Source organism: Camelus ferus, chromosome 12 (assembly GCF_009834535.1).
Source record: "Camelus ferus isolate YT-003-E chromosome 12, BCGSAC_Cfer_1.0, whole genome shotgun sequence".
NCBI lineage: Eukaryota > Metazoa > Chordata > Mammalia > Artiodactyla > Camelidae > Camelus > Camelus ferus.
In genome coordinates, this window is record NC_045707.1 from 41,535,539 (window position 1) to 41,547,544 (window position 12,006).

Here is a 12,006-nt window from a genome sequence, read left to right on the forward strand (position 1 = left end):
ACCCTCGTGGTTTTAAAGCTATGGTGTCAAGGGCTAACTGTATTTCACTTCCAGAGCATCAGGTCATGAGGAGAACTAGAAAGATGAAACTATGAAACGGCTGATGTTCTAGCTGCTCAAAGCCACTGTGACCAACTGTTCCCATCTAAGGGAACATCCAAGGTCTTTGGATTCCCAATCGGCTCAAGTGAACCTGCAGCCAAAATGAGACAGTGTGGATGGAGGTGGTAATGGGAGCACTCCCATTTCCCTGACTGGCCGAGGCAAGATGGTAACACTACTCCAGGGCAGGTTCTGCAGTCTCTGGGAGGAGGGTAATGACAACAGGCATTGCTTAGATACACACTTTTCCTCCTCTAGACGGACAGTCCCCTTCCGAGGAATAGGAGGGCATACTAGAAGGCAGGGTAATCAAAAGCATCACATGCATCATTGGTTGTAATGCATATTTCCTCAACAAAGGGTGTCAGTGGCATTTTTCAAGCTCTTCTGAGTGATTTCTAATTAGTCACTTGGTACCTGAAGAAGGTTGCATGAAAACAAGATGGAAAAGGTGGGTTAGAAAGAAAAATGTAGTCTCTGGAGGATGAAGTGATTTCTAGGGAGTGTTGTAGTGTTTGGGAGTGACAGATTTTGTTTAAAGATCCCACTGTATGAGTCTTATTTTATGAGAAGCAAACACAACAGAATTTCAGAAGACCCCGCTAAAAATATTCCATGTGCATAAATTTATTTTAAATTTTATTGCATCACATTATACAAGCATTAAACATGGCTTCATGTTGGTGACTATTTAAATGTGAAAATTTGTCATTCATGTCAGTACCTTTTGGCTATTTACAAGTAAGGAATTTCTATGTACTTTATATATCTCTGTATTTGTATGTACATATGTAAGAATACATGACTATACATATGTACACACAGAAATACATCTATGGCCATACACATAGCTATAGATATGTCATATATAATAATCTCCTCAGAAAGATCTGAAATTAAAAAAAAAAAGAAAAAGCTGTAAACAGGGTCTTGTTTGTGTTGTTTGGTGACATGGAATTAGGATCCTATGATGACATTCTGGGAATGTGTGTCCAGGTGTCCGAATACCCTTTTTAGCCCAGTGTCTGTAAAATTCACATGGGATAGAATGCAAAAAAGGTAGCAAACAGGCTGAAAAACAGGCCCAGTATACAAGTTCCCCTTGGTTTTAAAAATGTGAGAATGTAACTGCCGGTGACGTGCATGCTTGCTTGGTCAAGGATGGTCTATGGATAGATAGCATTTGTGTGCCGGGCTGCGACGTGATTTCACAGCAGCGTGTTTCCCAGGCAGTCCCTTAAGGGTGCTGACCCCTCTGTTGCTGCCGACGTGTGCGACATGCACTGCGGTTGCATTTGAGTCATTCACTTGGATGTGCTTTTGCACGGCCGGGAGAAGTAAACAGAATTCAGGTCCTTGGCCTGGAAATGAACTATACCTGGGGAAGAAACAGAAGGTATTAAAATCCTACGTACACATGATAACTTAAAGGACACGATGGTGCAGTGGTCTGTACTAAGCATGAACCAAAGACATTCCAAGACTTTGTAACCCCGAACCGAGTCAGGTATGGTATAAACATCCTTGTGCCCACTGTACAGATGAACAGACTGAGTCAGAAAGGCAGTCTGAAGGAAGGTGACATCCTGCCAACTGTTGGGAAAATAGAGACAGACAAACCCTACACTTGCAAGCAAAATTTAGAAATGCCCTCTTTGGGGAGAGAACAGCCCATAATGATGAGGCCAGAAGACACTCCCAAGTGGTGATGGGTCCTGCCGCTCAGTGCAGCCCCGAGGTGTGAACAGGCCACTGCTGCACCTTGGTGTCTGGGCACTGGAGCTCCTGGGAGCGGTTCTCTTCACTAATGCCCACCTCCTACTCCGAATAAAGCTATCTGGATAGTCACCGTTTCTTCTCTGAAGGCTGGACCAGAGCCAGAGAAAAGGCAATCAGAATGGGTGCAGGGGCCAGGGGCTTGGGGCAAGTTACAGAATCCTAGAAGGTTAAAGCCAGATAGGCTCTTAAAGTATTTAGTCCAACTCCTTTTCTCTTGCAAATGTGAAAACTGAATCCCAATCCTGGGAATGTTCCACCCCAGGTCATACAGATAGAGCCTGGAAAAGCCAAATCTGGAATCCAGTGGACTGCAACACGATGCTTAACAACAGAACAAATTCTCTACAGCACTTCATTTGGTAAATGTCTTACATACATTGCCTTATCTGAGCTGCATGTTAGTTCTGCCAAATAAGTAGTCTTAGAGTGAAGTAATTTTCCTAAAGTCCCATGGTCAAATGGCAGATCTGGGAAAGTGCAAAATTACTACATAGCAAAACATGGCTTGCCTTTAGTGAAGCCAAGGCCTACTCTGGAACTGAGGGCAGGATTAGTACTTAATATCCATATGCCGCTATCATCATTGTGGCCTGGGGTCTAGGCAATTTCCTGAGTCTGCCTCATACCCAACTCAAAATAACGTCCTGGATGCTCAATACAGATCACAGATCTGGGTTGATGCAACTACACTAATTTAACAACAAACATCTGCAGATATCTGCTATATCATCACCTATATGAAAAATGAAAAACATACCTTTTCCCCCTGTATATCTAATTTTTCTTTTGGAGGACAAATTTTGGAAAATATTTGCAAATGTATTCAGACAAGTAGAGAGAGAGGAATGAAGGACAAGGAAGGCAAAGGAAATGCTGTAATATTAGATTCACAGAGTATCAAAACTGAGGGCTCATCTCATCATTGAAGAAACCTAGGCCCAGAGGAGTTAAGTGACTTGCCCAATGACACACAGCTAGTCACTGACTTGCCAGAGAGTTTTCAGAAGAACTTTCTGACAAGGTATGTGGGAACATTATGGAACTTTTTTTTACAGTGTTTTTAAGCCTTAATACATCCAACTTTTATTAATTGAATATGCATTTAATGAGTACCATGAACTTAGTGCTGTGCTAACGAGCTGGAAGAATAAATTACAATCCATAGAGTTTCCTAAAGATGATTACAATTGTGCTGGAGAAGCCTAATAGCTATTTGAAAATCATAAATTAACAACACGTATTAATATTTGTCAATACACGTGCAATAACCGGAAAAGTTTATAAGGAGTGAGTCTCAGTGGCGAATGAGGCTGGGGAAACCTTCTAAGAGGGTATGGTGTGACATGGATCATGGAGGAAAACCATGGGTGATGGAGCGAAGGCCATCTTGGGTGAGAAGAAAAGGAGACTTTAATATCCGCAGAGCAATATGCCCTTTCTTCCTGATTGAAAAGAACAGCCAGCCCGAAGGAGAAGGGAGAGGAAAGTTTATTTCAGGGAACACCTAGGCCAACTCACGATGACCTTGGCTACCGGCCAAAGTGGGGCATAGAGGCAGAGAAGAATTTCGTGCAGAAGGAAGATCAAGTTAAATTTGCAACTAAAGTAAGAAACATGCTGATTTTGGAAGCTTCAAAGGGTTGACTTTGATCCCTATCAGCAGAACAATGGCAAGCTTTGATTCAGGGAGTTGAAAGCGCCCCTCCCAACCAAGGAGAGCTTTCAGACCTACCTGGTCATGGCCACTCATTGTGGTGTGCTTTTCCATTTTTCTTCCTCTCCTTTCGTTCCTTCTGGAGACGCTCCAGTTCTGCTTCATACATCATCTCCTGAATCAAGTACTTCTCTCTTCTCATTCGATCCCTTAGATCTTTGGGGAGGTCTGGGATCAGATATGAAATGAGGTGCTTTATACAAAACACGAGGTGCTAAAAACACAGGGGAGAAGACAACAGAGTCAGGTCTACTGTGCATCCTTAGTTGGAAAGAGCTCTGGGCGTTGGTCAAGAACAGGGATGTGGAGCACCGGGAGTTTCTGGAAGGTGGGATGAGGCCAGGAGACGGAAGAACATCACAGGGATAGGTGAGGACTGAACTTGGTGTGATGGCACCCCAGAGGGAACGAGGTAAAGATGTGGGAAAGAAGGTGGAAAAGCAATGGCCAGAGAAGGCAAGGGACAGCCTGGAGACTGTATTCTGTGGAATCAGAAAGCCCAGGTCTGAGTCCCAGCTCTACCTTTACTCCTCAAGAGCTGTCTGTCTACCTGAGGATAAGGCACTCTGAGCCTCAACTCCCTCATCCACAAAATGGGTTTTATGGTGAATATTTGAAGAAAATACTTAAAAATGCTTCACAGATTGCTAAACACTTTGAAAATCTTGATTGCAAGAATTATCAATGGGCCTAAGGGAAGTGATCATTTCAAAAACAAACCTTTTTTTCTTTTTCTTTTTGGTAAACTGCCACAAATTCTTAACCTGAAATATGAATAGCTGGTTAGAATCACCATTATTTTTGTTCATCTATATGATGGTGACCGCTAAAGTACCAGATGGCAATTTAGAGGGCCTTACAATTCTGAAGTATTAAATAGAGATTAATCATATTCAAATGGTCTCATTAAGTATTCTTAATTAAAACTTGGTCAGTCTGGTCACTCAGAAATGGCATAGCAGCCTGCCAATTAAGAGAATATTCTGTATATTTCTAGTATTTTAAAATAGTTTAATAACAATATATTGAAAAGAAATGGAAAATTCTACTTGATAAGCCAAATAGTAACTTAATACAAACACTTTTTTGGGGATGAAAACTTTCAAGACAGTGGTGGGTTAAAAATGTTTTTAAAGAGAGACTGAGGCATTGATAAGCTAATTCCCAGGGAAGAGCATCTTAAGATCACCTTGTCTTGGTCCTCTAGTGTGAAGGGTAAAACAGTGATGAAGTCTCAGGAAGGTACAGGCATACCTCATTTCACTGTGCTTTGCTTTACTGCGCTTTGTAGACGACATTTTTTACGAATTGAAGGTTTATGGCAACCCTGCGTTGAGCAAGTCTATTGGTGCTGGTTTTCCAACAGCATTTGCTCACTTTGTGTCTTTGTGTCACATTTTGGTAATTCTCACAATATTTCAAGCTTTTTCACTATTATGTTTGTTATGGTGATCTGTGATTAGTCATTGTGGATGTTACTACAGCAAAAAGATTATGACTTGCTGAAGGCTCAGATGAGGGTTAGCATTTTTTAGCAATAAAGTATTTTTAAATTAAGGTATGTACTTTTTAAAACACGTGCTGTTGTAGTCTTAATAGACTACTGTATAGAGTAAGCAGAACTTTTATATATACTGGGAAATCAAAAATTCATGTGACTTGCTTAATTGTAATACTGCTTTATTGCAGTGGTCTGGAACCAAACTCAGTATCTCTGAGGTATGCCTGCATAGAAAGCTTTTAGTCCAAGCCAAGAGGCAGCCTTTACTTGCATTAACCTGGCTTTAGTATATGTGACAAGAAATGAAATTTCCATTTATGGGTACAGTTATAAGAATGCTATTTTTAGTAGCAATTTCCTAAAGAAAAATTTAAGACTAAAAGACTAAAACTTCTTAAAGACTGAAAGTAAAATAGATGATGTATTTTTATTGACACATAATACAGGCAATTTCTAGGTAGATTGTACTTTATAAGTTCATAAGTAACATCATGCTGAGGCACAACCAGAGGTGACTACTTGTAACACTCAGTTCAATGTCTTCCAAACTATGGTCCTTGAGCACCTGCATTAGAATCACCCTGGAGGGCCTGTGAAAAGCAAATTGCAGACATGATGTATCTCTGGGAATGGGTTTTCCTGAATTTGAAGAACCATGGCCCTAGAATATTAAATATAGGACCAATGATGCCTGACTTACCCATTCACAGTCGAACATGGACTTCCAAATATTTCTTAGGAAATTCAAGCATTTTAATTAAGGAGAAGAAAAAGAAGAGAAAAAGGTGACATAGTAAAAGGATCCTACTTTGGGACAGAAGTAATCACATAACTCCTCATAGCATATTTAATCATTATTTCGAGTTACTTCATTATGTTAAAGGAATAAAGGAATTGGTTGAGAAAACTTACCTCAAACACGATAATAAAAGCCAGTCGGGCTGCCAGGACGTGCCAGAACTGCAGCGTGTAGCCGTAGGGCACCAGTGAGTGAGGAGGGTCGCGGTAGTCTCGGTATCTGTAAACATGCAGGAGAACGTCACACTCCAAATTCTGACGTTCCTGACTCCCAAGTCTCTTCCATTCCCACTATGTAGTCCTCACTCATGGGAGAAAAGCTTAAAAGACTCTGGATACTAGACACCTGTTGTTTTCCTTGTCCAGCATCTCTGCTGGTAAAGGCATCTTTCTCTTCCTCTGGGAATCATCCATGTTTGTTGGCTGGGCAGGGTTCACCCCTCCCTGATCCCAGCTCCCCTGCGCCAGACCTGAGCAGTGAGCCTCATCACCAGGTCTTCCGGTAGAATGATCACCTAGTGAATTAACACTAGGCCCACAAAAAGATAGAAGCCTGGAGCTGCCAGTGGCCATCACGAACTGAGTAGAGAGAGCCTGGTTGAGGGTGATGGCAACAAAACAAAGCAGAGCCAGTAAAAAGGTGCTCTCTCGCGGACACTGCTGGAGGCTTGGGATCCAGCCATTACTAATGTTAATATCACTCCTCCAACCTCCAGGTTACCTGAACCAGTGAATTGCTTTTTGTTTAAATCAGTTTACACTGGATTTCTACCACTTGCCACTAAGGTGCCCTTCCTAAAATACACTCCAACTATTTAACTTTTGCATCAGCATCAACTTCCAGAAATGTTTGTTAAGCACCTACCAGGGACTAAGCACTAGCCTAGGAACTTAAATCCAGGTGACTCCATTTATTCTTACCATACCATTACTCTTTTGTGTATGTGTGTGATTTTATATATTTTTATTGAGGTACAGTCAGTTTACAATGTGTCAATTTCTGGTGTACAGCACAATGCTTTAGTCATATATGAATATTCATATATGAATATACATATATTCATTTTCATATTCTTTTCACCATAAGTTACTACAAGATATTAAATATAGTTCCCTATGCTATACAGTATAAACTTGTTGTTTATCTATTTTACATATTATATATATATATATGTTAGTATCTACAAATATCAAACTCCCAATTTATCCCTTCCCTGCCTCCCCCAGGTAACTGTAAGTTTGTTTTCTATGTGAGTTTGTCTCTATTTTGTAAATGTTTGCGTATCTTTTTTTTTTAAGATTCCACATATAAGTGATATCATATGGTATTTTTCTTTCTGGTTTACCTTACTTAGAATGACATTCTCCATGTCCATCCATGTTGCTGCAAATGGCATTATTTCATTCTTTTTTTATGGCTGAGTAGTATTCCATTGTATAAATATACCACAACTTCTTTATCCAATCATCTGTCAATGGACATTTAGGTTGTTTCCACGTCTTGGCTATTGTAAATAGTGCTGCTATGAACATTGGGGTGCAGATACCTTTTCAAATTAGGGTTCCCTCTGGATTTATGCCCAGAAGTGAGATTTCTGGATCATATGCTAAGTCTATTTTTAGTCTTTTGAAGAATGTCCATACTGTTTTCCATGATGGCTGTACCAAACTACGTTCTCACCAAGAGTGTAGGAGGGTTCCCTTTTCTCTACAGCCTCTCTAGCATTTATTTTTTGTGGACTTTTGAATGATGGCCATTCTGACTGGTGTGAGGTGATACCTCATTGTAGTTTAGATTTGCATTTCTCTGATAATTAGCAATAGTGAGCAGTTTTTCATGTGCCTATTGGCCATTTGTATGTCTTCAATGGAGAGTTGCTCGTTTAGATCTTCTGTCCATTTTTGGATTGGGTTGTTTGTTTTTTTCTTATTAAGTTGTATGAGCTGTTTATATATTCTGGAGATTAAGCCCTTATCAGTCTCATCTTGCAAAACTTTTCTTCCATTCCATAGGTTTTCTTTTTACTTATGGTTTCCTTTGCTGTGCAAAAGCTTATAAATTTAATTAGGTCCCATTTATTTCTTCTTGCTTTTATTTCTATTGCCTGGGTAGATTGCCCTAGGGGAATACTGCTGAGATTTATGTTGATGTTTTGCCTATGTTTTCTTCTAAGAGGTTTTAGTGTCTTGTCTTATGTTTAAGTCTTTAAGCCATTTTGAGTTTATTTTTGTGTATGGTGTGAGGGTGCACACCATTACTCTTATCAGACAGGAAAACTGAAAAGTGACTGACTCAAATTTTTCAGCTTTGAATCCAATGTTCTTTTCATTAGCTCCAGAAATGTGAAAAGATCTGGAAGTACTGGTTATTCCAACAGTTCCACTGTGTAGACATGCCAAATTTCCCTTGCCTGAATAAAAGTGGTTGTCCAGGTTCTCATATAAGACAGTACCTAACCTCAAGGTCAGCACGAATTTGCATATGAGGATACAGGATAGTCTCCTATGCAGAGTGTCTCTGAAAAGTATCAACGACTACAAAAATATGAGCTGTGACTATCATCATCATCAGTACAATCATCTTAACTATCATTAGTGTCTATGGAATTATTACTATAATGTATCATGACAGTTTTGTCAGGAAGGTGATACTGACAATGAGTACCTGGTGCTGAAATTAAGAATGAATCTGTTAGTGCCTTCAAACTGTTGGTTCTAGGAGGAGGAGGATTAGAAAGGCATCTAAAACATGGTTCTTTCTAATATATAATTACATAATCTGTTCCTGTCATAGGTCTAGTAACAATGCCTAGAATTTGAGGAAGAAGAACTTTATTCAGGGCTAAAAGTTTGCATGGACTATCTAACCTTCTTTTACTTTTTGCAGAGCACAGCTAGTCAAGAACCAGGAATTATTTTCTGCAATTAAGATAAATATACTTCCTTTGTTTATCTTTAGTGACATATATTTCAAATATAATCCAAGTAAATACTCTAGAAGAAAAATAGCAGTATGTTCTATATTATACACATGGTTGATTATTACACAAGAGTACATATAAAAGGAGGGAGCCCAAATTATTTCAAGAGTCACCTTCATTGACTCCTTAAACTTTTTACATGGTAGTGTTCACTAAAAAGGAAATTATTTTCAGGACCCATTGGTCCCTTTCTGTGTATGCTTCTTCTCTGCTCTTGTCTTTTGCCCTTTGCTCCATCTCGTAGATCCTAAGACCTTGTTTGGCTTTGCATTTAAAGAATTTTGACAAATCTCTTCTTCCTCAGATACCTTCTAAACTCATTGGGTGGAAAAATCATGGTTTTTCCTTGACCTTGCAGACCATTTTTCTTGGTTATTTCCAGAAAATACAATTCAGATGTATCATTCTTAAAATTCATGCTGTAAATTCATAGCAAATAAATGAATTTCTTTATTCAGCACGGCTAAATAAATCAGGACATATTGAATACAAACAGCCATTAAATCTAAGTATGAAAACTAGAAAGCTGAAATACTTCTCATGACTCAATGAGATTAGATTATCAAACATAATAACTATTTGTAAAACTGTACACACATAATATGCAAAAGTGGAAAGTTGGTGATATTAAATTTTAATTTATGGATTTTTAATATTAATGTTCTTTACATTTTCTTTTTGATACTTAGAAAATAGTCATACTGATGGCTATGGTGAGCTGGCAATGTTTTAGATAACTTCTATGCAGGGATCCAGCTAGTGAGATTTATGCATCTATCTGTTCAGCCCATGTATAATATATGTCCATTTGTGGGTCTGTCAGAGTTTGGCTAACTGTGCCCAGAGGAACACAGTGTTTCTACATTGGTGCTTAGGTTCTGAAATCGAGAATCAGAAGTTACGAAATTCTTAGGAAGTTTCAGTTTTCAGAAGCAGCAGGTTTCTGGCTTCCTACTCCCTTAGGTCATTTTACCATAAAGTCAAATTTCTCTCTTTAGTCAGTTTCTTTTTGCTACCCTAAGGGAATTAAAATTTAGCAGTGCCCATGAGATTGTCATCTGCATTGCTGCCTGCAGCTGTCTCCAGTATTATGCACTGAAATTACACTGGAACCATATTTGGGGTTTGCCTGACTAAGATAATCTTGGGTAATTCATGAAGCATCTCTGGACATCAGTTTTCCCTGTCAACAAACTTAGGGTCTGTCTCACCCTGCTCTAAAATGTTGGCCTCGCTTTTTTCTTCTGTGAGCTCGCAGATGACTGTTGCAAAGTGGAGCTCTCAGTTCACGCTCTAGCCTGCCTCTGCTCTGGCCTTTCCCACGCGGCAGAGGTTCAGGGGCGGGACATGCTCAGATGTCATTTGTGCCCCGTGTCTCAGTTTTTGATGCAGCCCAATTTTTTTGCAAAATGACTGGTTACATGTTCTCTGGCACTTGTACAAAGAAAACAGTCCCCTGCCCTGCTGTAGAAACAGCCAGGAAGCCAAGCGTTGAGCTAATTAAATCAGTTTTCACGCTTCTGATCTTTTAACCTAGTACCTTCCAAGGCAGTAAGTAGCCTAGTGGTGTTAATGTTTGGAGGAATTCTTCCAAGTGAGTCAGAACTGTTTTCAGAAAGTAAAACTTTAAAAAGCTCAGCTTCAGTTTTACACATGGGAAAGGAGAGCTATTTATTCTCTTTTGACTTAGTTAGTGCATTCTCTAAAGTTGCTTTTATTTCTCAGGAAATGGATGATTGGCTTGCAAACATTATTTTTCTACCATCAAGTACGTTCTGGTGTCTGTTAATTCATTCCCAGTTTTTAAACTGAAAATAAAAGCATGTGTACACTTAAAACAATGATAAGTGAACCTCATCCAAGTTAAGACACAGAACATGGTCAGTGGCTTAGAAATGCCTCACTGGCAATGCCAGGTACCCCGAGAGGTGACTGCTGTTGTAATTTTCTGTTTTTCTTTATAATTATACTACTTATACAAGTGTTCTTAAATAAAATATTGCTTAATTTTGTCTATTTTGAATTCTATATATATGGAATCATACTGTATGTGTTACTTTGTGATTACATCTTTAATTTATTATACAATTTATTTTTGAGTTCTCAGTTCTATTCCATTTTCTATGTTAGACACCACATTGATTAATTACTATCCTTTTATACTATGTCTAATGTAAGGTAAATCTCTACTTTGTTATTCATCAAAAGTGACTATTCATCCTTTGCATTTCTCTATAACACTATTTTGGCCCTCAGGTGCGTAGAGTTGGCCTAATCACAATTCTTAATTTTTATAACTAATCTTATGGGTCCATCCATGTTCTTCGGTTTTTATGCTTATTTATTTAATACTTTAATAACATAATGAACAGTCTTAAGTTCTCCATGCAACCCAAGAATTAAAACGGTACTGGGTAGCACAAGGAGCTATATTCAATATCCTATAGTAACCTATAATGAAAAAGAATATGAAAACGAATATATGTATGTACATGTATGATTGAAACATTACTGTATACCAGAAATTGACACAGTTTAACTGACTATGCTTCAATAATAAAAACAAAAAATTGCTGGGAATTTGTATCTATCTCAGTGTTCCTCCTTCCTCTATAATCTCCTTGCTTCCTTTATCCTGAACTTCATTTTTATCATTAAGATAAATTTTTGTATATATATGTATATATGTTTGTCTAACTAATCTACTGTTCAGTTTTGTTTGTTTTGAACTTGTTAGAAAGAATTTTATGCTGTATACAGTCTTCTGAGTCTTGCTCTTTTTCACTAGAATGCTACTAAGATTTATCTGCTGTTGTACGTTGCAAATTTATGTCTATTGCTGTAAAACAGACCTTAGTATGAATATATTGTTTTTGTTTTACGCAGTGTATGCTTAGATTTATACTCACAAGCTGATCATTTCTCTATTTTCTTTCAACTTCCCTAACCATGTAAATAAGGTCTTGAAAAACAAAGCTTAAGTCTACTCAGTTCAGCAAATGTCCTTTGGGGTAAAAGTTGGTTGCAACGCTGTGTGTAGCACTCTAGGTTCTGCCTTTATTTATTATTATATTTTTGTTTTTCCTGTGACGAAAATTTTTAAGATCTATTCCCTTAGCAACTTTCAAATG

General features: G+C 38.5%; 1 protein-coding gene across 1 annotated transcript in view; it reads right to left on the minus strand.

Annotated features, from left to right (window-relative positions):
• Positions 1-711: 711 nt before the first annotated feature.
• The window catches only part of ANO4 (anoctamin 4), a 309,704-nt gene continuing 298,409 nt past the window's right edge, over positions 712-12,006 (minus strand). The window contains exons 26-28 of the mRNA XM_032493545.1: positions 6,009-6,114; positions 3,614-3,809; positions 712-1,480 (exon numbers count right to left, since the gene is read on the minus strand). Of these exons, the coding sequence (XP_032349436.1) occupies positions 3,618-3,809; positions 6,009-6,114 (298 nt within the window). The 3' untranslated portion in view covers positions 712-1,480; positions 3,614-3,617. The remainder of the gene's footprint in view (positions 1,481-3,613; positions 3,810-6,008; positions 6,115-12,006) is intronic.